Below are 24,833 nucleotides of genomic sequence, written 5' to 3'. Positions count from 1 at the left end.
TTGTGTTCTGGTGTGTCTGGCTTACAAGAAAATGGTGATAGCGAACTGTGAAAGATAGGTGACCTAAAGAGAAGAGCTAGTTAAGCTACATATGTGTATGTAAAAATTTGAAAATTCATGAGGAGAGTTAATAAGAAATTCCAATTTTGTTATTTGTTCCCATATTTCTACACAATTTGATTGCACTCTTACTCAACCATTCCATCACCCATTTCGTCATCATCACGTTTACGTGTCCTTATCGTGGTGGAGTAAATCATCTTTATGTGTTTGCTTTTAAGCTTAAATCTGTATATGCTTCAGATTAACAACATAGTTAAGTGTTCTAATTTCTAATTTTGATGGATTAAGGGAAACTAGGGCACTTATATGTGTTTGTTATGAAGAGGAAAGCATGCTTAGCCACCTAATTATATGTACGACTACTGTCATCCAATCGCATTCTCAAAGCTCGTTGATCTGGGTAGTGGCTTTAGTTTCAGAACCAATAATTAAGCCCTTTTTTGTGTGCAGTACTACTCCACTCTCATTCACTGATCGATTATAGCGAACCAGCATTTGGCAAATCGATCGATCTCTAGCACATTCTTCATGTTGGGGTTGGATTTCATTGAGTGGAGTACTATATGCATATGATTCTCTGACCTTTAATCTAGTAGCCACAGTTTAATTATACTTTCTCTTGACAAACCAATAAGATTTTATGAATGTATATTAGCATCTTCTATAAGTTCGTCTTATCAATCTATGCAAGTAATGAGCAATATAATCAATAATTATGAAATCCTTTGTACCAATATCATATAAACACTTCTCTCGTACGTACGTATTTTTATATCTCATGCATCATTCTCGTATAAGAGCCAGATCATGTAGGCATGTGTCACCACGTAGAGCATGTAGGCATGTGTCACCACGTATAAGAGCCAGATCATTCTCGTAGACAACCGTGCGTATCTTAGCAAAATAGATCAAAAGAAGGCCATAGATATATGTTTATATTAACACGCACATAAACTACCGTAAGTGTCATCTATGTGCCACGCTTGGCATGCTTCATTTTATTAATTTACAGAGCTCCATGCCCAGGCATGTTAGTTCATTGGTTAAACATGTAACTTGCATTATGATTTTATGACCTTGGAAGAATGTATACTTCATTCTATCCGACATTTGGTACCAACTTCGTTGATATTAAGCTCTGGACTTGCATTATCTGGTACGGGTTTACATACGTGTACGTGGTACCAAGCAGGAGATAGAGGTCTGTGTTAACATTTGATTCATAAGCTTTTTGACCTCATGATGCATGCATATATGTAAGGGTTTTCTCTAAAATGGTCAATCTTAGTTTATGTTTTGTAGTATGTAACATAGAGATAGGTTGAGGGTAGTTACTTATCCAATTTGTTGGTCTTGAGTCTTGACTTGTAGCTCTTGGCATAGGTGCGTTTTAGTTCAAAGTGGACCCTTAATTAGTTTTTCCCTCTCATAACTTGGTTGCTCACTCCATCCATATATGCCATCCATGTTTTCACAAAGATTAGAACTTCTATATATTATTTCTATGATCTGTATCGCTTTTATTTGTTGAGCACATTCACAATCACATATGTTACAAAGAGATGATACTCGCAAATGAAACTCGATCATATATGGTATGTCGCTACCATCAGCTCTAATAGCTAGTAAGACAACTCACAGCCTCACACTGATGTTTTTCTTGAAGCACAATGTGGATCCGAAGAAATCATATAGTCGGTACGAACATGTACAAAAGAATCAAGCTTTGGAGTTTAGGTCGACATGCGCTGAATCTATTATTAGATTAACCCCAAATTTGATTCAATGTTTCTCTGCCTTATCCAGTTTGGGACTGCCGGCCAGCCAAGAGGTAGAAACAGACAATTTAACAAGCAGTACGTATCGATCATCTGTATAACTTGCAAGGCACTTTAGGTGATGTTTATAATAATATTGCAAACTATATATCTGCACATTGATCTTTCCTGCAAATAAATACGTATTAATGGAAGCCATGTATAGTATGCCTTCCCCTTAAGGAAAGGAAATCCTGCAGCTAGCTCACCTAAGAAAACTTATACACAACGTGTTCTTAAGCTATCCAAACAAACAAATCGTATAATAAGTGTACGTGTAAAATGCAAGAGTTTATTTGAGGTATAGACAGGGTGAAGTAGAATTGATTGTATATGAATTTAGAGAATTAATTAGGTATAATCAATTTTAAACAAGATATAGGAGATACGTAGTGTAAGGAGGGAGCAAAATGGGGTGGGATTGCTTTCAAGTGGGAATGAGGCTCTGGTTTGAACACACACTACCATTTCTGGTACTGCAGCAGTTGAGAGTTCATCATCGCTTTAAAGACTGTAATCCACGCATGCATGTTCACATATCACTCCTTCATATTGGATTTCTCTTAAGTCGCACTTAATATTGTAGCTGTTCTGTTGTTCGAGTAGATGATGTGAATCAAACCACGTGGATTTGAGAAATCAGAGTCTGAATAAGAAAAATGAAACGAAAGCAATAGTGCATCTAGCAGTAGAAGCAATATCATCAACTATTTTGAGGGACCTGTATAAGATCCGTGTGCCTTTGCGGACCATAGTATTCAGCAGTAAAAGTGCACGCGAACGTCTGACGCGGATGTGTTCATCAGGAATTCAGGATGGTACCAACTGGGCAACTGTGTTATTAGTCGTATGATCAAATATAAACCCAGAAGAGATACTGCGGTCCAAATTAAACCCATATATTCATCAGAATATATTCACCAGATGATTCTGCTTTCATTTTAGCCTTTAGTCGTAGGAGGTGCACTACAAATAATTTGGGGGTTGAAGACTACGGTAAACGAAACATTCGAGCATCCAAAAAGCATAATGTCATAAACACATCCTAAAGCGACCTCTGAGCTAATGAATTGAAAGCCATATATCTTAATCACTTGAATCTAACATTTTCAAAAGAGTTTGAATTGTTTACCACCATGGGTTTTGGAACGTATTGGAAAGCAATTCAAATAAGTCGCACCAAAATTACAGCGATATATAGCAGTAATGCATTCGTCATTAGGTTGTAAATATGAATTTTAAGCAACGCTTTTGGACCACACTATCAGGATTTAATTACGCAACTTGATTAGACTCTTGAGAACCCTAAACAAGAAAGACCTAAAGCTTGTCGAGGACGGACCACCGCAGCCGGGATCCATACCTCATCTCAGGGATTCACTCTGAGATGTGCATTTGCTAGCTTCACGCAGTACACAAGCTTTGAGAGGAACAACTCATCCAACTGAAAGTCGGAAACAGTTTCAAATGCATCTGAAGGTAACAAGGCTAAGCTTTGAAAATCGAGGACTCTAAGCAACCAACTTCCACGCTGGTCCAAGACTCTAAATGACAAAATATGAACAATGCATGGTTGGTAGAATTGCTGGTCTTGATCCCACAAGGATTCTTGAGACTCAACACACAAAGTGAGCTAGATCGCTCACCAACGGGCTGTCTTGTCTGTTTATTCATGGAAAGGACCAAGTTTTCTGCGTCCTGGTTCTTGTTTCTAAATTCCAACTCTTAAGCAAAGATGAAAGGTCGTTGCGGTTTGGTGGCAAAGTTTAATAATACAACAACTGGTCAATCTGTCCTTAAAACATTCTGCGTTGGCTTTCAGCAGACAGGTTTCAAGTTCAAGCTTGACGAACGCTCTTCCCCCCCCCCCCCCCCCCAAACTATAGTGACTTACTGACTGCGCCGCACGACCTTGTAGCTTGCTTCACAAGGCAAGAAGACATCAGGGCAACCATTAATTACAGTCATCTTTAACTCTTTTGACCGGTCATTGAGGGTTGGCAGAATTTCTGAACCCCTAAGTCGTAGGCTCATAACAATGCTTAATAAGCTAAACAGAGCTATCAAATGTATAAGATGAAGATTCCATAAAGAAACTCAACAAAAAATCTGAAAACCGTAACCCTCCATTAAGTTGATAAAATTTTGACAATGGATCGTCAGACAGATATGATCCACCAGACTATGAGAGTTTCACCAAAACTGTAAATGAGTTGCACAATTCCATCAAGCTACTGCACATGAAACTATCCTGTATAGCACTATGTTAAGACACAATCTCACTCATCTCCCATAAACATCATGACCACTCGGGAACTTTCACTTTGGTCCACCAAATTTGCTCATCATCTTAGCAATAATAGGAGCCACCTTGGGATTTTCTTGATGCTTTGCTAGATTAGCAGGGTTCTTCATCACTGCAAAACAAATCAATCAACCAATTAAAGTCAGGTGCATATAGCAAAATCAGTAGCAGACTAAGCAGGAAATGAATGTGAATTGATTTAAAAATGGTAAAGAACTATGGCAATACTTTAGTCCCTCAATCATCTATGTTACAAGGAGGGAATATAGAATGGATAATAGATGGAGTCAATCAGCACATCAAGAACTAACGATGGGCAAAATACTTGGGGGAGTGGAGGGGGGACTGACTAATAAAGCAATAAGGTCGCGACCCAAGACAGATGAGACTGATAAAAAATTCATCTCCACCTATGAGAGGCATGAATGAATGCTCAAGGATCCAAATGAGGAAAGCTGAAATCATCTTAGCTAAGAATCAGTATAAAATAACACACACACTGAAGAACCAAACATCTAATGGACACTTCAGGTATCCATATTTTGACATTTAATAAGGTATCCATATTTTGATATTTTGACACTTGGGTCTCTGAAAGAACGAAGTCCATAACAGGAAACATATGTATTCTCAAGCAACCAGCCCATTAGTAAGCCAGATACAAATGAAATTGTCCGATTTACCACTACAATTCTTAACCATCTTTGACAACAAATTCAAGAGACAGTACCACAATTGAAAAACAGACTCACTTTTTAAACTGGTTTCCTACTTTACCCAAATCATCCTTTCAATACATTTCCACCATTCAATCCTTGTAATTATAAGAATTCTATGTATGTTACAGAATTAACATCTAGCTAAAACAGTCTGAAATGCTGATTGCAATCAACAATTGTTATAGAAAGTAAGAGCAACCTTGGCATTTACATTGTTCCTATAACTTTGAGAAGTTAAATTCACCTTTAAGCTACTCACCATAAGCAACATCATGTTAGAGGGAACCGAAGATCAATATGGATGGAAGTTACTAATGCAGTTGCCTTATGTATAAATATCATCTAGAAATATTGGCAGCTTTACACTCCGGATCATAAAATAGTTGCAATGGACCTATACAGGGCCTACACTGGCCCAACAGCTGTGGTGGTGTTCCTCATCACCAACATAGAAGTCTATAATAAAATATTAGACTCAATCCCTGGCACACTGATGCTCCCTGGCACACTGATGCCATAACAGGAGAGACTAAACTCAAGTATAGGATGGACTTATATGTTATGCACATGATACAACACAAATTTAACTTCTAAAATTGAATAATAAGATCTATGTCTTAAGTGCAACATATTTCTCATATGAATCTGACAGGTAATGAGGGAGAAAAGGCCAATTTGAGAAATCTATGTATAAGAATAGAAGGTACCATCTTGCAGAGCAGACATAACTTCTGGATCATTAAATGCAGCCATCATTTCTGGGTCCTACACAAGTTTCCAACAGAGACAGTTTAGGTGTGTCAATTGCATTTCTGACTGGAGAGCACAATGCTACAATAAATATAAAGAAAGACTATGTAACCTGTAGAAAACACACTGATACAACTATTCTGTACTTCAGCTTACTATTATTCTGTACATGTATCAAGTAAAAATATCTCTATTTTCATATAATTTTCACAGCTTGATGTTTAAACACAGACTAAAAAGCATAACCACTAACTTCAGAACATGGTAAATGATTGAATTTGATCAAGACCGTACATACATTTAATATTTTGCTGAAGTCAATGTTTCCAGGAGCCCCTCCTGCAGAGCCTCCAGGTGCACCTCCTGCCCCTGGAAAGCCTCCAGGCATTCCTCCTGCGCCTGGAAAGCCACCTGGCATCCCTCCTGCCCCTGGAAAACCACCTGGCATACCTCCTGCCCCTGGAAAACCACCTGGCATACCTCCTGCCCCTGGAAAACCACCTGGCATCCCTCCTGGGAAGCCTCCAGGCATTCCACCAGGAAAGCCTCCAGGTCTTCTACTAGAAGACGACTGCTCTTTCTTCTTAGCCTTCTCATATGCAGCCTTAAAACACACAAAATATCAGAATCAGACGAAACTTGATAGCACAAAGTTTCTTCTACTTTATGTAATTAGTTACCTGGGCCTCAGCTTTGCGACGTTGTCTGTCACGCTCAATCTTTCTGTCCTCTCTTTCCTTTCGAAGCCTGTCATACTTACGACGGTGTTCCTGAATCCTGTGTACATTTGGTTCAACCTACACAATCCAGGAGTTCCAATTAAACAGCAAACCAAATCCTAAAATGGTAAACATGCATAGCCCAAGAATTTGCAATAAGCCAACAGATGAGAATATCATAGTCCTCTAACATGTGATAGTTTTCTTTTTCCTTCGTATCTATGAGCCATGTGCCAATTCCTTCAAAAAAAAAAAATAGAGTAGCTAGACTTCGGACAATTGAAACTTTGGATAATAATTGATTTCCTAAAATGTGTTGCATTTCCAACACTGCGTAGTTTGATAAGTGAAATAGTGCTATTCATCGATCGGTTTCATTAAGTGATAGCAGAGAAACTAATTGTTACACAGTTTTCTATAACAGAAACAAGAGACATTTGGAAGACAATAAATGGTCTCCCAATGAAACCAGCACAGCTGGCAACTGATTTGGTATTTACAGTAAGTTACAAGTGCAATGAAAAAAAAACCAGATAAGTAGGCAACGTCTGAGAAGCAAAAAATTCACCCACGCTCGAGACAAGCGAGAGATTGATAAATATGAAAGCAGGACAAGGAAAAGGGTGTAATAGAACTATAAACCAGTGGCAGAAAATGAGAAAGAAACCTTCTTAAGTACGGCACTAATTTCCTCATCAAAGTCTAGCTTTGATGCCAAGTGGAGATCCTTCGCAGCCTCTTCCCAATTACCAAGCATTGAATGAGCTATGCCACGAGATTTGTAGCCTTTAGCAGAGTCAGGATTGATCTGACAGAGAGTACATCAATACTATATTACACCTTCCAAGAAGCTAAAAGCTCAAAATACATGCTTGTAGAATTATAAACAAAGTCGTAAAAGCAAAGCTAGCATATGAATAAAGAAAACTAGCTAAAAACACAAAGCGCATGCTTGCAGAATTATAAACCAAGTTGCAAAAGAAAAACTATCACATGAATGAAGAAAGAAATCTTATTTCTATCTTTCTGCAATGCATAAAGCAGTACAGGCAGATGCTGATGAACATGTTATTTGAACATTGGCACTTTGTCAAGTGGGCAAGTAAAGTATACAAATAGCTGGCACACACACTTAACATGTCAATTACAGATAGGGAAACACAATTTATTGTATAAAAGCAAACAAGATATATGACAACAACCTCAAGAGCAGCGTTGGCATCACGGATGGCGGCATTAGGTTTTTTCATTTTTATGTATACACTGGCTGTTAAAATAAAGACATAAACAGAATCAGCTAATTAATAGTTTAATACAACCATAGAAATAACAATGAAATAAGAGATCCAAAGAACTCAAACCTCTGGTGCTGTACATAATAGCCGAAGTAGGATTGAGCAAAATTGCCTCAGTAAGATGCTCAATGGCTTCGTCCAAGTTACCTGTATCACACAAAATCCATCACAATCCTCGCCCATGCCCCCAACTCACAGACACAATATACTCTTTATGACTCATTATACCTTCTGAAATGGCCTCCATAGCTTTACCCTTGGCCGCCTGCGAGGCATCACGGTTCTCTTCAGTGACCTCGACCGATGCGTCTCCCATCTGCAAAGCAAGCAAGTCCATGACTACACATAACACATGGAAATGATTCACATACAAACTCAGCTCAATCGAAAACTAACCTTCTGAGGAGGCTCATCGTCAGGCTCCACAATGTCGCCTTCGAGCTCGAGATCAGATTCGACTATCTCTTCTTCCTCTTCTTCCTGAACATGAACCGGCTCCGGCTCAGCCTCCTCCGACATGTCGTCGTCGCTCTCCTCCACTACATAGCTCCTCTACGCTCACCAAAACTCCTCAAATCAAACACATGTACATCATAACCTAATACAAATCACATAGCTAACGAGAAAGAGAGACTGTACCGGTTTCGAATCTTCCTTGTTGCTAGCAGAGGAAGGCACAGTAGCTCCGAGACTGAAACGAATCGTTTTAATCCATCAATACCGGACCGAAATGAACTGAATTTCATTACAGATTTGAAAAAACACAGAAATGGAATTTGACCTTTCGAGGTAATCGCGGAAGAAGGAGAGGGAAGGATCGGCGAGAACGGAGGGATCGGACTTGCACTGCTCGACGAACTGCTTCAACTGGTTCAGCTGCGCCTCCTCCATTGTTCAAATATCACTATCAGTATCAGAGAGTATGAATAGGGTTTTAGAGAGGCTGAGAGAGAGAGAAGAGGCTTTTCTTTTTCTTTTTTTGTAAAATAAAATAAAATTGAGGGACTTTGTAGTGACTCGGTGGTGACGAGGCTCTTCTAGTTCGATCTCATCGCCTCTGCTGAAACCATGGGCGGGTTAAAGATCCGATTGGGCTTAGTTTATGGGCCTCATCTGACCTCTATTGCTTCTTCCCAATGCTTGTACATTGAAGAGTCGATATTGTATGATGTGATCATTCATGTGCTCGTTTCCGTGAATACTTACAAGTCATTGACGGGAGGGATTGGAGATGATGAAAATTCTTATCGATGCAGCTCTATAATGGGAAGTGAAATTCACCTTCTCTAAATTGTAATTCGCACTTTCATTATTTATTTTTGATAATTTAAATTTTGTTTTTACTGATTTAATTTTTGTTTTTTTATGAAAATAATGACTAAAAATAAAAAATGAGAGTGTGGATTACAAGTGTGGATTTCATATCCCTTCTATAATATATGGTAGGCAATTGAAAGATACGTGATGCATTAGGCTTATATTTAAATATTCGTGGATTTTCATTGATTAATCTGTTACATGTATAAGGAAAAGACTTGTCAATATTGGGAAAATTCATACACGAGCTAGTATAGCGTTAAGGGATAAGGAAATTTTCCAAAATGGAAACAGGCCATGAAAATATCATTATCGAAAACACATTAGCAAGCCGATATGTTGGAACTGTGAATATTTTGTGTGAATGTCTGCATCGTTCAAATTATTTGAAATGGTGGGGGTGCATAATTAGGTAAACCCTCCTATAAGGACACAACCACGAGACGCTTGGAGACGACGATATCAAATCAAAGTATTGTGTGTGAACTAGAAGAGGCTTGTGCAGTTGTACTAGATATGAAGAATGGATTTCATAAGTAAAGCATTTCCTTTTATAAATCATCATACCTTGCTAACCACCCAAGTAATGCCATTTTTTGTGTAGGTAAGGCAGGTAAGAAAAGCAATAAAGAGCAATGCTATTAGATGCCAGATGGAGAGGAAGAGTAAGCTCTGAGATGAAGTACATCGGTAAACATCAAGTTTAGATGCAACCAACTTGTAGATCAATCTCATTCAGATGGATTCTAAACACTTTACGGATCCAGTGTAAAATACAGTTCGCAATTTGAAACAGCTGCAAATAAGGGCAGAGAATCTATTTTCCCATTACAAACCACATAAGAGCAGAGAATCCATTTCCCCATTACAGACTACAAACCACATTGAGTCTCACTCATTCGCAACATTGATTCATTACTAATACTTCAGAACACCAGTACATGATACAAGCATAAATCTGGTCAATAGTGCTACCAAAAGCACACAATCATAAGCAATACTGAACAAGATGATCCAAGCTAAAAATGCTACTCAAATAAATTAATCTCGACCAACATGAAGCAAATACAATGATCTCCAAATTTCTGCTCTGGACCCTAATACCAAACGATCTTCGCTTTATTTACTCAATAGACTATAATTATCGGCTGCGAAAAAAAACTAGTAATACATGACGGAAGCCCAGAATAAGAGCAGAGCAGGGAATCCGGTCCACACAATCCTGACGGAACCACTGCTACCATCACCTCCCGGTACAGCTGCAAAATGAATCACAAATGTATATGAACACAGGAAATATATTGCCAATTTAATTCAATGATCAAATTCTGTGACTTTGGGCCTCAGAGAAGAAGAAGCTTCAGCATTTGGCCAAACTAAGGATGAAAAGAATGGCATGTCTTAATGAGCACTGCATTTGGCCAAACTAAGGATGAAAAGAATGGCGTGTCTTAATGAGCACTGAATTTAACATCTATTTGTTAACAAACTCTGAATTTTCGAAACCCAAGTAATCATGAAGACCACAGAAGATGAAACCTGTCAAAGGATGAAAAATTAAAAAAAAAACTCTTGCTTTCACATCTTTAATATATTGTGGTCAAAATTGGAGGCAACCTAAATTCCCCAACCCAAACACATTCCTTGTGTTGCGCTCAGACCATTCTAACACCCTGTCTTCTTCTTTGATTTGGCAAAAACACTCTGTCCTTTACCTACTTTTCTTCAAGGGATTCAATTATCAACAAAAAAAAAATTAGGACTATGAACTATTCAAGATTTGAAATGCAAAGAATTCTAGAACATGGAAAGGTGACCACAACGATGATGATCCAAGTAAAAAACCAGGAGAAGTTCTCTTATTGGTGCCATAATATTTTTAAATTGTGCATTTCACAAACAGACAGCTTAACTTTCATTTTCAGAATTTCAAACTTATAAAAAATAGTCTATCATGTTATGATCGAGATTGAAGTATTTAGTAACACACCGCTTATTTCATGTTAAAGAAGACTAATTTGGTAAGAGGCCGTCTGAAATTGTAATGCTTTGTGTTGAAATGTAAATGGGGCATTGAAAAGATATTAATATGAGAGCAAGGTTTGGTACCTGTAGGTGGAGAAACAGGCGCTTGACCCCGGACAGCTGCAAAAACCAATTCAATTAGTTCACACTAGTTAGTTCATACACAATCAAGATCTGAAAAGGTGTCAAAGCATTACGTACCGTTGCACTTATCGGCATCGAGGGAGTTGACGCCGCAAGCGTTGGCGATTCTAACAGCGGAGGTGATGTTGGCGCCAAGGGCCTTGAGAAGGCCGGGGGTGGTATATAGAGTGCAGAGGCAGGTGAGCTGAGTATCCACAGTCTGTTTGATGGCGGTGCAGCAGGTGGTGGATGGTTGGTCGGTGTTGTTGAGGTAGTCTCCACAAGGCAGCAGGTCATTAGCGCAGGTCTGCTGCTGTGCCTTGCTTGGGGGAGCCATACAGCTCAACAAGGCCACCACCACCACCATGACCGTCAGTGTCGAAATGTTGCCGCAACCCATCACTACAATTTGCTTGCTCCTCTCTGGTGTATTATTGGGAGGAGTTTGGTCTCTGCTCTAGGCCTCTAGCTGTTGTCTTTCTGTTTGGGTTGCCTTGAGACTCTTCCTGTTTGTCTTTGTATATATACACACGGCTGTGAGTTAGCCTGTTATCATTACTTGTGCGGACAAGACGATTGACCACGTAGGTTCATGGAGCGTTGAACCACGCTCTCTCTAACTTTTTATTTTTCCATTGAGAATGAGGTAGCTACATAGGTAGTTAATATTCAGACCAAATTATCCCAGCAATGACAGGCTATATCCCACCCACACAAGTTTTGTGAGAATTGAAACTCAAACTCAGTTTCATATTAACTAGCTCGAACAACTTTACCACATTAAATGGTTTGTTCTACCTAAGTTTTGTTTTATTTCTTTTCTAATGATTGATTTAATAATTTATCAACAAGATTGTTAATTTAATAGTTGAATGATCTAAAATTATGGGTTGTTAGATAAATTATGAATATTAAACCATCACGGTAGTCCAGTTGGTAAGAGACTATGTATAGTTATCTATATGCAGGTTTGAATATGGATGACATTGTTAAATCTTAATTTATTCTTAACTATGGGAAGAAAACGTTTCTAGAAAGAAAAAAAGGGGGAGAACATAGTAAAACAGACTATAAATCTCCATTTGGAATGTTGTTACATAAGCAATACAAGGAATCATTTCGTTACTTGAAACCTCCAACCGATAAAACGAAAGTGGCAGAACCATGCGACTGTGAAATGTGAATACAAGACTGGAAATTGTTACCAAGCCGTCTGAAGATCATCTCATACAATCCTGCATTCACACAGTCGATCGAGGAAGACAAAGTCGGTATTTGACAAGGTGGTACATTCCTGCCAAGACCATCTGTGTATTTTTTATATGGATGGCCATCTCTGTATTTTTTTTATATGGATGGACCGCAAATGATAATTTAGGTCAATGCAAGGATTTGAGACTGAGCCAGTCAACTTATCATTTGTCAAGTGTTGGAAAGTTCATAACGTAAAACAGAATTGATTAGGCCATTTTATAACTTTTAAGTTTCTGGTTGGTGATAACGAGTAGACGACCGATTTTGTTTATGCCGGTATTACTTTGCAGGATTTCTCCTCCCTAACTTGACGTTTCACCTTGAAGTGTTACACATAATGAAGAGCGGGTCGTAATCTGTAAAATACTAAATAGTAGATGAAATGAAAATGAATCACAAAACAAAGGGAAAACAACATTCTAGCGATCAACATTTCGCATATGATTGTGATAGGTTTGATTGTTTGAACTTTGAAAGTAGACGGCGGTATTATAAATCAACAATCTACGGTGACCCTAGCAAATTAGGAACCAAACGAATATTGATTGACAGAGTTTTGTAAGAGAGTGAGAAAAACAGTCTTGTTGAAATGTTGATGTCTTCTTGTTTTCGTGTCTCGTGATGATATGTATTATTTGCCAGATGACTGGTAATTTCAAGCTTCGAATTTGAATGCTTCGGGTGAGAAGAATAAGAGCGAGTGAATTAACTCATTAAGCATTACATTACATGCTTACAATCGTAGCATTTGATCGATGCACACATGCATCCTTTCGTTAACACAAAAACAGACCCTGTACAGCTCCGATGAGTATCATAGACTAATAAACACCAACAAAAGCATCGGAGTACAATCGTAGCATTTGATCGATGCACACATGACCCTGTACAGCTCCGATGAGGGTATCATAGACTAATAAACACGAACAAATGCATCGGAGTAGTAGACTATTCCGTTCTCAAAATAGTAGTAGACTATTCACAGGTGCCTCTATTTAGTCATGTTTCTCCACTTGTCCTTTAGATCAACCTGAACACAGTAAACTCATTGGGCTTAAAGACCACAAATGCTAAGAGCAGAACATTTACATTTAAGTTGATGTAAGCAGCTGACAGCCATTCTAAATATACAGCAGAAAATAGGTACCTCAGTTCTATCTTCAAATACATCTCGGTGTGCTTCCAAGATACACTTCCATCTGCCAATGCCATACCTGCATTATAAAGGGATACATTGATGAAAAGGAGGAAACAGTTTAAAACTAATAACGAATGCTACCTACTCGGCCAATAGAAGAATGTTGCTAGTAAGTACCAAGGACATCAAATTCTGATCATATTTTCAGAGATGAAAATTATGAAGCAACTAAACAATCCTACTAACGAGCTTGATTGAAGTGAAAAGAAATACAAAACCACTACCAATAATCTGCTAAGACCTACAAAACGACCATCTAACCCCAACCTAAAAAAACTATGGAAATAGGAAGGTGGCTTGAACAACATGAAGCTGGAGAAATAGAGAGAAGTGCATAAAATATAGAAACAAGTACATACTTCTGCACACAAGTCCTTAACATATCTTCTTCTTGTAAGCTCCATCTCTTATTTTTTCTCCTCTTAGGAAATCTTTCATCCTCATACTCCTTCAGTGGAGAAAAAGCATTCCTTTTTAGACTAGGTAGGTGAAACCTCCCCTTGCTATATGTTAGTTCAGGTGACATACCTAGCGAGTCATCCCACTGCAAAAAAAAAAAAAAAAAAACTCACATAAGACAACTCTATAAACAAACAGAACCACCACAAATTTTAAACCAGAGCAACTCATAGATCTTCGACCAAAAAAGAGAACTCACACGTCACAAATCCAACATGGAATCTACTGGGGTTCATTTACCTTCTCCTTGCCAAAAATATGGTATGGATAATTCAATATGCATATGCTAATAGAAACTAGATGCACTCCACACACTGTGTAACTTGAAAGGAGCTGTAAGACTGGAAGAGCAAAATACGAACATAACTACCTCATAAGTATGGGAAGTACTATTACGTTCCATCAAGCCTGCTCGAGGAACATTATTCTGAGAACTGCAAGACGGATTTCCACGTTTGACATCACCCGTTTGATCATTCTCCGTGCCCTTTCCCTTGTCAACAGATAGATTTGGTGCACAACTTTCTTTCCCAATAGGTTGGGGAACATCATTCTGATGACTGGTCTGGTCTCCATGATTATCATCATTAAATTGATCAGGCTCAGCGTTCTTTTCAACAGACGGATTTGCTGCACTTTTGTTTTCTCCACTTACATGATCCACAGGTCTCATTCCCAACCTAGATCTTACCATTTCCGACACGTGCAAAACATGAGGAAGTGGCTTTGTCACTACAGCTTGTAGATCCAAAACACCGGACTTCAGTTCTTCTTGCACTTTTCTAACTTCAGCACTAGACACTGAGTTATATATGCCAACTGATGCTTCTGTACCCACATCGGACTTGAGTTCTTGCACTTTTCTAACTTCAGCACTGGACACTGAGTCATATATGCCAACTGATGCTACTGTACCCACATCTTCATCATCTCTAATCTTAGCTGGTCCATGCCTGCGTCTAACTGTCGTTGTCCTTGGAGTTTCTACATGAAATGAACAGGAAGACGAAAAGTACTGTACAATAACATTTGTGCAATGATGAAGCATAATGAAGGGTGATGAATTTGGCACTCCACTTTAACATATACATTACCACTTGCACTGCACATTTATGCAGCTAAAAAGTGGAGTGCCAAAATCAGCACACATTATTAATCAGGTGAATATATATCAAACTTGAGCGATATAGCGTTAGCATAAACAAGAAATAGCTGCATAATTGTTATCAGCATATCACCGAACAACACGGAAGATAGAATATCAGATAGTCACAAGTTGTGGAAAATGCGGCAAAATTCAAGATGATAAAAAAGCATAATTAAAACCCAGATAAGCAATACATAGCACACTCTCTCCATCAATGATGTAAAAGAAATATCTCCTATACCTGTCTCTTTAGTTGCAGGTTCAAAGCTAAGGACACCACAGTTTTCATTAGGTGGCGACCTCCGTGCCCCCACTACCTGCACTTGAACACCATTCATATGGGGATCCATATTAGACCTGGAATTGAAATAAGATACAGTCACAACTTGTGATCCAGACTCATCACCCACATTAGTATCACGAGCCTCCTGCTCAGAGATACTACTAACGTTAACCTCATTCGTCCGTGGCACCTCCTGTTCAGACTTATCAGTAGCATCATGTGCCTCCTGCTCAGAGACATTACTAACCTTAGCCACATCCGTCCTTGGCACCCCCAGTTCAGACCCATTAGTAACATCATTAGCCCCATTCACCATTTGTGCCTCTGAATTGTTATCAGCCCCATTAACACCCAAATCAACCCCATTAGCCATTGGCACCGCCACTTCAGCCCCATTCGCCACTCGAACCGGCACTTCACACCCCTTACCCACATTACCATCATTCTCCACCGCAACCTGCTCACCTCCGAATTCCTTTCCAATACTATACCTAACAGCCCAAGCAATAAACGGAGGACCCAGCAAGGCCAAAGCTTCCTCCACATACGCCGCAACCAATCTCAGCGCATCATTTCTAGTATCCAAACTCGCTAGCCTCTTCGAAACCTCGATATCCCTAATCCCAGCCTCCACCTCATCTCTTCTCTCCTTCAACTCAGCCGATACAAGCCCGCAACCCTCACGCTCCTCCAAAACCCTAACCCTACCTCGCCAAATCTTGTCCACCGCCTCCACGTACTTCCCGCCCGGCTCTTTCCCGCCAGAGCAAACCAAAAACTTCACCGTCAGCTCCGTCGCGACGGCGCAGTACGCCGCCCTCATGGAGTCCGTGATCGGCACGCCTTGCCCGCGGTCCAGAACCTCGATCGACTCCAAGGAATCGAGGATGGTTTCGGTGACGGCAGCGCCGTCCAGTATTTCAGACTCGATTGCTCGGAGAAGGAGAGTCTTCTTCAACCGCCCGTCGTCGTCGGAGATCGGCAACACGGCGAGGACTCGCTTGTCGCAGTTGCGCTCGCGGAGGAGGAGCTCGAGGACCCACCGCGAAACGTCGACGTCGGAGTCCATTTCAGTCAACCTGATCGGAAAATTTGGGGATTTAGGGTTTGCGAGCGCGCGGGAAATTGTGAGGTGGGGAGTGAGTGAGAGCGTTTTGGATTTTACGCGATGAGGTCATTTCTAACGGGGGCATTTTCGTCAATTCGTAATTTCTGTATTAGTAGGCCAACCCAACCCAAACCAAAAGCGAAGATAACAAAACAGAGCAAAAGGCAGAGGCTGAGCAGAGCTAATGGCAGCTCTAAGCATTGGCATCGCCACCACAAGCTCCGCCTTTCTTTCAAGGCCCACTCCCCGCCGTCTCAGGCCCACTAGGATTGCCTGCGTCACATGGGTAAGCCCTTCAAACTCTGCCTTCTTCTGTTCCAAAAAGAACCATGCATTAGTTCTTCTTTTTGTCTAGTCTTGAATATATTCGAACTTGATGGTGTTGAAGGATCCAGAAGGTATACTCGGGCCGGCGCAGACGGGCCACATAGCCCGGAAAGAGTTCCAGAGACGGCTGGAGAAGGACTCCGATGCTCGAGAGGCGTTTGAGCGCCAAGTTATTGAAGAGAAAGAGCGCCGTCGAGCTGTTAGAGAAGTGAGTTTCACAACCTGGTTTTGAATTTTGATTATTAGTGTTAAATTATTAGCTTGTGATTGTTTTTTTTTGTTTGCTTGGGTTTTAAGTCTCGGGTAGCTCCAGACACTGCAGAGGGGTTGATCGAGTATTTCCTTGATACTGAAGCTAGGGAGATTGAGTTCGAGATTTCCAGGTTGAGGCCAAGGTTGGTTCTTTGCATCCATGTTTACTTGTGAACGTTGTCGAAAATGTGAATGTTGGGAATGCGTAAATTAAGCAATGAGAAATGGAAGAACACACACCTCAAGTTTTTACTCTAACAAATGAAGTTTGTTATATACAGATTGAACAAGGAATTTTTCTCGCACCTACAATTTGAGATTGGTCAGCTACGGTTTGCGGTTTCAAAAACTCAGGTTGGTTACTGAAACTATTCTTTTTGGTGAAAATTGCGGCACAACTTGATTACTAGATTGACGGTGTGCATTTGGTGATGGTTTGTTTATTAGGATGTAGAAGATAGGCTGATTGAGCTGGAAGCACTGCAGAAAGCGCTTCAGGAAGGAACAGGTTTGTTAAAGTCCGCCCATTTTGATGATAAAGAGTTCACCTTTGTTGTTGGCTGCTTACTGAAACTGCCAAATTTTGGCCGCATTTTCTGTTACAGAAGCGTATGATAAAATGCAAATTGACCTCGTTAAAGCCAAAGAAAGTCTGACCAAAATCTTGTCATCAAAGAATATCAAAGAAACTGTATGTGATGCTCTTTTCACTCATCTACTTTGAAGTTGAATGCTTTTGTACTGTGTCACTCGACTTAGTTAATTGCTCTTGACAATGCAGTTACTGGGGATGGTTGAAACCAACGAACTTAATAGATCCTTGTTGACAATTCTTGATGAAAACATAGCAAGTGCACAGCAGGGTGACCAGGTAATTGCCATGCTAATGATTCTGTCAGATTTCTTCATGTGGTTTACGGATCTCATGGTTTTGTTTGCCTTTCCAAGTTTGAGGCTCCATAATACCTCATGAAACACACCATCTTCGCCTGAACATGAAACTACTTACTAGCTTTATGCCACCTATATATAATACTAATCGAGAAACTGGGGCAAGGAATCTTCTAATGAAAATAAAGCTACCACATGATGAAATTAGTGTGCAAGGAATCACTTTCTTCTAATTACTTAGCCTGCTGCAAAATGATCTGGTGGTTTAAACATAGATGAAGTACACATATTCCAGTCCTCATTTTTACCCCATGCCAACTTCTAAGTGTTCTTAACTTTGTCATAGAGTAATCAGGTAAATGTCTTCTTCCTGTAGCAACCACTGTCCACTTGACTTATATACCAGCCGTATAGGTCTTGCAACAAGTACATAAAAACACAAAAAGTTGCTGTTAACTCTTATTCAGTTGCATGGTGAACCAAGTCGATCAGTAGATTTATTTCAATGTTAATTTATGCAGAAGCAAGCGGCTGAGTTCATGGAAAAGCTACGTGGAGCTGTCCTCAAGTACATGACAGTTTAGTGATGAGTCGGTAAATATTATGTGCCTGCTGAGTAACATTTTAGACGAAATTTTGGCGACTTTGATTGTTTAATTGATCTGTCTATAATGTGTGTGACACTACATTTGATAGATTATGTTTTTATTTATAAATGAACAAGAAAAGTGTAAACATTGAGTATATTATTGTATCAATACATGCTTGAGACTTGCAATACTACACAGTACACACATATAGTGACATTCCAGATCTATATACAAACATAGTCTCAAAACAGAGTTATGAGAACAAAAGATACATGATACAGTTACCACAGATGTGTTTCAGATGAAATATTAAGAAGAGTTAGGCCAGTGTCTGATGATCTGGTAGGATGAGACAATAGGGCTCATTCAAGTGGAAAGGTTTTCGGATAAGAAGCAAACTTTTATTGACAAAAGAGAAAGGGAATACAAAGTGTCAGGTGGGAATTCATGGTCTACTAGTTAGGCTTCATTTGGATAAAGTAATATGAAACAAAGGATTAAACTTGAGTCAACAGAAAGCTATAAAACATAACTAGACACATTTGAAATGCCAAACAGCAAGGAATCATTAAAATTGTTTTGTTGATTTTTCCCTATTTCAGTTGATATATACACATGTTATATGTCATATTTCTTGCACTGTCATGTGATTTAGCTGAGAAGTTCATAATTTCTTGCACTAACAATGGGGTTTGAACGTTGTGAGTCCTTGAAAGTGGTCACTGACTGTTTGGTTGAGAAGTGGTCACTATTTTGTAAAGCACTTGAGACTTGAGAGGCATGAAGTGACATGCCAGTAGTAGAGTGTCAGGACCGAGTGCTTTCTTTGGCATGCATGTTAATTCCAGGCATTCTATCATATCATAGAGATGCTCTTCGAAGCTGGGTAGTCTGTGCCTGACACATGAAAGAGGACTCAGTACTGTAAGCATTGATCTTCTTCCTCTAGAGTTAGGTGCAAGAACAACTGACATTCTAACTTGGGTAGATACACTCAGACTGTTTGGCTGAACTCCAGGCATAAGGACTCAGCAGGGTTTTCAAGCATGAAAAGTAGTAGGTTGCCTTTCAAGAAAAAGGAAAAAAGTAGTAGGTTCTTGTCTATGGTCATTTTGCTTTTTACTGAGTGATGATCTTCCATGCGTCTGAGTTACTACATTGATGTAATATAGAATCAGGAAAAAACCAGAATCGTTGGAATAAATTATTTCTACCAAGTGCCTAACCAAAGTGGGAGGTCTGCCTCAAGTTAGTGAGTAGTGACCTAAGCTGGGTGTAACAATGAGCCTCATACTTTTGCTTGACATATCATCGCGCATTCAGATAAGGCTGGTTATATACTTTTATACTAATTATGGAAGAGGGTTTTAATCATTTTCTGATGTAGTTTGATAATCCATCTGCATCATCAGATGCAAAAAATGCTTTACGTTTAGATATTATCGATAGATTCTACCTAATCGTCCTCAGTTGATACTTTTGTATTTAGTAAATTATCATCTCACTAACTGTAGTTGTTATTCATCATTAGACCATATAACAGTATAAAGTAAAATTCAGACCAAGTACTTGGACCATTTAACATTATGCATGTCAGCATAAGGTTACTTCTAGATCATATGCCTACCTATTGGCCAAATCTCAATCAGTTTGTTCAAATTCATGTAATAACTAACAAGGGAAGAGATCAAGTATTTTGAGGTTTCAAAGTGTTAGGCCTACATTTACTCCATTACAGTGCATATCAGTTCGAAAATGTAAAAGAATAATAAAGATGACAAAACAGAAAGCAATACAAGTAGCTCAAGAGCAAAGTAGGCATGTGACCACTTTCACTTTATATCTCCAAAAGAAAGTTTAACCCTTCTTAGCTCTCTCTATAAAACTCTCATACCTCCTTGAAAACCTATACTTCATCTCCTATATCCTCAAACATGGCGAGACTAGGCTTTATTTCCTTACTAGTTCTTTTCCATGTTGTTTACCTGGTTGGTAAAGCAGACTCAACCCCTCCCAGACACTCAAGTTCCACTAAGTTCATCAAAGCTTCATGCAGAGCAACACAGTACCCAGCTCTGTGTGTGCAATGCCTTGCAGGTTATGCACGCTCGATTCGACAGAGTGAAAGACAGCTAGCTCAGACTGCTTTGGCAGTGAGCCTATCCCGGGTGCGAAAAGCTGAATCCTTTGTGACCAAGTTGACTAAAGTTAGGGGGATCAAGCCTAGGGAGTACAGAGCTGTGAAAGACTGCATAGAGAACATGGGGGATGGCGTGGACCAGATTGGCCAGTCGATGAGGGAGCTTGGACATACGGGTCGAGCCTTTGGTCAGGAGTTCATGTGGCACATGAGCAATGTGCAGACTTGGGTTAGTGCTGCACTCACTGATGAGACCACTTGTCTTGATGGGTTTTCAGGTCGTCTTATGGATGGAAATATCAAGGTTGCTATCAGAAGAAGGGTCAATGATGTTGCTCAGGTCACTAGCAACGCACTAGCTCTGGTTAATCGCTTTGCAACTAAACACAAGGCGGCTGCAGCTGCCAAAGATCCTTAGATCTAGTACAAGTGAGTTTAGGGACTATGTAAATGGGACATGGTATTAGTAAGGTTCGTGACTTTGTGCCTGGCCTAGATTTTGTCTTAGAGGGTATTGTTCTTGCTGGTTGATGTGTAAGATGACAACCTTTAAGTTTTGTACCAGTTATGCTTTTGTTTTGACTGTAATATACTAGTTCTGTTTGTGAAGAACATGCATCCTTCCTTCTAATTAAAATGTCTGAAATGGTTTCAAAATTTAGTATCAAATGATTTGGACACACTCAGAGAGCATCTCATCAATCACCTGAATATGATTAACCTTTCCCAATTGTATGCTTCTATAGACTTGTGCAATATGAGTAAATCATACCCTTCCAACATGTTTTCTGTTCAATTTGAAATGACAGCTACCACATTGATTTTTTTATTTTTTTTCCAAACATGATTCTTTGATGTAGCAGTTCGATAATTCCTTCTGGACTCGATCTGAAGCCAAGACTTTGTAAGAGCTGATGTTTTCTTTATTTAGTCACTTGACAGTAGATGATCATATATATCTCAAATTTACGTTCATTTGGATGAGCATGCACTCAAAGCATTTCTTTTTAAGCACATCTAGCATCTTCTTATCACCTCGATTTCCGAAGCAGAAATTCATCCCAAAGAACACGCAGACAGTTTTGCCGCGATTTTCGGGCTACATGAACAAACAAAATATGATCAAAACAATGTGTCATTTTCGATGTGATCAAATTCTTATTGCTATTTTTATCTTTGGCAACTTTTGGACTTCCTTTACAGGCAGAGAGTCGAGACGACCAAATCTAGATTTAGTTGATTCCCCACGTCATGAAAGCAATCTAAAGAAGATGCAGAGAAATATAAAATTCAGGGAGAAACTTATCTCTAAATTTACAGCCTTTTCCATGAGATGGGACATCTCCTCTACTAAAAAAGCTTATACTGGAAACATTCTGCAATCAGCAAAACTGTTTCTCACTGCTTGAAACAGAATCAGATCGACTACTTGGTTAAGTTTAAACAAATGAGTCATTCATCAAGTTAAGTAATATATCAGACTTATCAAGCCTAGTCATTGAGCATGGAAATGAGATGAAGCACATGGAAGATTGAAAAGCTGATTAATTACCACATCAAAATGGTGGGGAGGCAGTTGCATGCATGAAGGGGCCTGGTGAATGATTATGGGGCATAATGAGTCCTGCAGTCCCCATAAAAGTGATTTGTGGACCATCTCAAGCTCAACCTGCATTCTAAAGTTAATTGGGAGCAGACAAAATCCCATGGAGATCACATGTGGAGAGTATTGGATGTGAGTGTCTGTTTATGTTTGTTTGAAACTTTGAAAGGATTGAAAGAAAGAAAGGGTAGCATGGGGGATGGAAGGTTCTGATCAAATATCTTTATTAATAGTAGTAATCATGCAATTATGTGACTATCTTAAGTTCTTATCTGGTATGCTGCATTGGTTGTAGAATCAGGAAAGTCTTAAACTGTATCACTGTATATAGCATGTCTATTTTGAAAGAAAGGTCTTGAAATTTACGTATCGATGAGCTAATGTACCTAAGGGGAGTCCAGGAGCCCGGCCCAAGAGTTAAGAAACCTAAATCTAAATTTGTTTTCTTTTCTGAAACTGGTGAACTTGTTCAGATAAAATCACATTCCTTGTTCTGTCTGGCCATGTTCCAGATAATTTTACTGGTTTATATATGCTAGTGCTAAATCTTGTTGTGAATGAGGTCCTGGAGTACTGTTTTAACCAATCACCGGGGGATGCAAATTTGTCGACCCACCCTTATGCCCATTAGCTAGATTTGATGACATGTGTCATTTCTCTTAACTATCTCTAACTATAGTTAGCTAAATCAAATTGTAATAAATAAATTCTGTTTTGTTTTAATTTTAACTTTAACTTTAACTTTTGACTCGGCTTAAAAAAAATAAAAAAAACTAAATCGGTGATTGAGTTCCTATTTTGGCTTCATATTGTTAAGGATGTGAAAACAACACATATTATATGTTTTGTGCAATGGTTGTGATGCCCAGCGATTGTTGATGACCAAAAAAAATATGAACCTGAGCACTTGAAATTTTGCATTGTGCTATATGGCCATCAATGTTGATTATTGTTGTTTTTGGTGATGAGACTCAACAATATTCTCCTCTGTGTCTGTATCATGATATATCCAAATAGAATTTTTCAAGCACAATATCATCTCCTTTGTGTCTGTATTTTACAAAGATGTAGCAAGTGCGGCAAGACTCAACGAATTCAAAAGCAATGTATGAAAATAGGGGAGATCGATAGAGTTTCGTACCTTGTTTATGAGAGAAGGGAAGAGAAAACCAAAGGTATCGTTTGGGTTTAGTTGAAGTTGTCAAGGTTTAGTCGGGTTTAGCCTTGGAGTTGTATCCACGAGTCCTCAGAAAGTCAGAATACTTGGAGATTTCTTTTTTTTTTTCAAAGTGAGTTAAAGTTAAAATTAAAAGAAAACAGAATTTATTTATTACAATTTGAAATAGCTAACCATAGTTTGAGAGGGTTAAGAAAAAGGACACGTGGCATCAAATCTAAGTGGTGGGCATAAGGGTGGGCAAATAAAGATGGTCGGCAAATTTGCATCCAATCACCGGTACCTATTGCTTAGAGAAAATGTACCTTTCAAAGGGAAATCTGTGTTCAGCAGGGTTTGGAGGTATTGTTAGAGATCATAGTGGAAATAAGGCTTTTAATAGGATAGCTAAGCCTGTCTGTATATCTACCAATATTAAAGAAGAATTGCTTATTGCAAACAGAGCATTCAATCAATTTTTATAGATAATTTGTGTATCTAGATATGTAATTAGATTAGAGAAGCAAATCTAGCACCTTCTTCTTTTATTTTTAGTACGGGGTCCTCGATCCCACATCCATATTATTCTAAGTATTTGCATGTACAGTCCTCAAACAATATATACATCTTGAATAACTACAGGAGCTTCGTTTATCCATTCACCCAGAACTTAGCAGCTGATAGTTTAACCATATCTAAGCAGCTACAGAAAACTAAGATTCATAAAATCAAAGTTAATCTTCTATTTTGTGAAATTATTGTACGTGTATGATCACTATGATGATGATCCTAATCTGTAAATTTGTATTCATTATCCTAATCTGGTTAGTAAGATTAAGTTGATATATCTTCCTTGACTAAAAACAGAAGAATTGAACACTCTAGCCAAAACTGAGCATTCTTTGCTGGGAGATGTCTAATATCTAGGAAGAATTTATTTATTATTATCCTAATCTGGTTCGTAAGATTAAGTTGATATATCTTCCTTGACTAAAAACAGAAGAATTGAACACTCTGGCCAGAAACTGAGCATTCTTTGCTGGGAGATGTCTAATATATAGGAAGAATTTATTTTTCATGAGGATAAATAATTTGTCTTCATCCAAGAGGCCAAGGATGGATCCCCCATTTTCTTTGAAGTATTATTGGGTTAAAGGGTACCTGAATAAATTATTTCAATGTTACTAGGATCCTACTTAATTAATGTCAATACTCAATACCAGATGAAAGAATGTTGTTGTCTAATCAGAATGTCACCATGGTTTCTGCATAGGTCTTACCAGCAGGTACTC

At 38.9% G+C, this 24,833-nt stretch overlaps 5 protein-coding genes across 6 annotated transcripts; 2 read left to right on the top strand and 3 right to left on the bottom strand.

The window, feature by feature from the left end:
• Nucleotides 1–3,987: 3,987 nt before the first annotated feature.
• On the bottom strand, nt 3,988–8,647 carry LOC101295332 (FAM10 family protein At4g22670-like). Its single transcript, XM_004298630.1, has 11 exons — nt 8,450–8,647; nt 8,308–8,359; nt 8,065–8,220; nt 7,897–7,984; nt 7,735–7,815; nt 7,576–7,640; nt 7,041–7,181; nt 6,335–6,451; nt 5,953–6,258; nt 5,612–5,669; nt 3,988–4,297 (listed from the first exon to the last, which is right to left on the bottom strand). Exons 1-11 carry the CDS (start codon nt 8,557–8,559, stop codon nt 4,200–4,202), a joined length of 1,272 nt encoding a protein of 423 aa, XP_004298678.1. The 5' UTR covers nt 8,560–8,647; the 3' UTR covers nt 3,988–4,199.
• Nucleotides 8,648–9,810: 1,163 nt separating this feature from the next.
• Nucleotides 9,811–11,814, bottom strand: LOC101294846. Of its 2 annotated transcripts, none has more exons than XM_004298628.1 (3): nt 11,212–11,784; nt 11,095–11,130; nt 9,811–10,244 (listed from the first exon to the last, which is right to left on the bottom strand). In XM_004298628.1, exons 1-3 carry the CDS (start codon nt 11,531–11,533, stop codon nt 10,147–10,149), a joined length of 456 nt encoding a protein of 151 aa, XP_004298676.1. In that variant the 5' UTR covers nt 11,534–11,784; the 3' UTR covers nt 9,811–10,146. The 2 variants fall into 2 exon arrangements, with proteins under 2 accessions (XP_004298676.1, XP_004298677.1); XM_004298629.1 differs by lacking the exon at nt 9,811–10,244 and adding an exon at nt 10,359–10,708 and having other exon boundaries at nt 11,212–11,814.
• A 1,243-nt stretch (nt 11,815–13,057) lies between these two features.
• On the bottom strand, nt 13,058–15,220 carry LOC101294557. The gene is made up of 4 exons (XM_004298627.1): nt 14,415–15,220; nt 13,945–14,129; nt 13,535–13,601; nt 13,058–13,417 (listed from the first exon to the last, which is right to left on the bottom strand). The coding sequence occupies exons 1-4, from the start codon at nt 15,090–15,092 to the stop codon at nt 13,379–13,381; spliced, it is 969 nt and encodes a 322-aa protein (XP_004298675.1). The 5' UTR covers nt 15,093–15,220; the 3' UTR covers nt 13,058–13,378.
• A 1,500-nt stretch (nt 15,221–16,720) lies between these two features.
• LOC101294262 lies at nt 16,721–18,834 on the top strand. The gene is made up of 8 exons (XM_004298626.1): nt 16,721–16,868; nt 16,971–17,117; nt 17,207–17,304; nt 17,443–17,515; nt 17,609–17,669; nt 17,767–17,852; nt 17,943–18,032; nt 18,574–18,834. The coding sequence occupies exons 1-8, from the start codon at nt 16,767–16,769 to the stop codon at nt 18,634–18,636; spliced, it is 720 nt and encodes a 239-aa protein (XP_004298674.1). The 5' UTR covers nt 16,721–16,766; the 3' UTR covers nt 18,637–18,834.
• Nucleotides 18,835–20,342: 1,508 nt separating this feature from the next.
• LOC101293974 (21 kDa protein-like) lies at nt 20,343–21,392 on the top strand. The gene has a single exon (XM_004298625.1). The coding sequence runs from the start codon at nt 20,577–20,579 to the stop codon at nt 21,198–21,200; it is 624 nt and encodes a 207-aa protein (XP_004298673.1). The 5' UTR covers nt 20,343–20,576; the 3' UTR covers nt 21,201–21,392.
• Nucleotides 21,393–24,833: the final 3,441 nt, after the last annotated feature.

Source organism: Fragaria vesca, linkage group LG5 (genome assembly GCF_000184155.1).
Source record: "Fragaria vesca subsp. vesca linkage group LG5, FraVesHawaii_1.0, whole genome shotgun sequence".
Taxonomy (NCBI): domain Eukaryota; kingdom Viridiplantae; phylum Streptophyta; class Magnoliopsida; order Rosales; family Rosaceae; genus Fragaria; species Fragaria vesca.
This window is presented reverse-complemented; position numbering and strand designations above follow the sequence as displayed.

Excerpts from the sequence above, each read along its gene's own strand:
- LOC101295332 (XM_004298630.1), bottom strand. The coding sequence starts at position 8,559 with ATGGAGGAGGCGCAGCTGAACCAGTTGAAGCAGTTCGTCGAGCAGTGC. Across the intron at positions 8,360-8,449 it reads TTCCGCGATTACCTCGAAAG|TCTCGGAGCTACTGTGCCTT; the intron begins GTCAAATTCCAT and ends GATTCGTTTCAG. Across the intron at positions 7,641-7,734 it reads TATTATGTACAGCACCAGAG|CCAGTGTATACATAAAAATG; the intron begins GTTTGAGTTCTT and ends TTATTTTAACAG.
- LOC101294846 (XM_004298628.1), bottom strand. The coding sequence starts at position 11,533 with ATGGGTTGCGGCAACATTTCGACACTGACGGTCATGGTGGTGGTGGTG. Across the intron at positions 11,131-11,211 it reads CGATGCCGATAAGTGCAACG|CTGTCCGGGGTCAAGCGCCT; the intron begins GTACGTAATGCT and ends TGGTTTTTGCAG. Across the intron at positions 10,245-11,094 it reads GCCTGTTTCTCCACCTACAG|CTGTACCGGGAGGTGATGGT; the intron begins GTACCAAACCTT and ends TTCATTTTGCAG.
- LOC101294557 (XM_004298627.1), bottom strand. The coding sequence starts at position 15,092 with ATGCTTCATCATTGCACAAATGTTATTGTACAGTACTTTTCGTCTTCC. Across the intron at positions 14,130-14,414 it reads GTACTTCCCATACTTATGAG|TGGGATGACTCGCTAGGTAT; the intron begins GTAGTTATGTTC and ends TTTTTTTTGCAG. Across the intron at positions 13,418-13,534 it reads TATTTGAAGATAGAACTGAG|GTTGATCTAAAGGACAAGTG; the intron begins GTACCTATTTTC and ends TACTGTGTTCAG.
- LOC101294262 (XM_004298626.1), top strand. The coding sequence starts at position 16,767 with ATGGCAGCTCTAAGCATTGGCATCGCCACCACAAGCTCCGCCTTTCTT. Across the intron at positions 16,869-16,970 it reads GGATTGCCTGCGTCACATGG|GATCCAGAAGGTATACTCGG; the intron begins GTAAGCCCTTCA and ends ATGGTGTTGAAG. Across the intron at positions 17,118-17,206 it reads GCCGTCGAGCTGTTAGAGAA|TCTCGGGTAGCTCCAGACAC; the intron begins GTGAGTTTCACA and ends TTGGGTTTTAAG.
- LOC101293974 (XM_004298625.1), top strand. The coding sequence starts at position 20,577 with ATGGCGAGACTAGGCTTTATTTCCTTACTAGTTCTTTTCCATGTTGTT.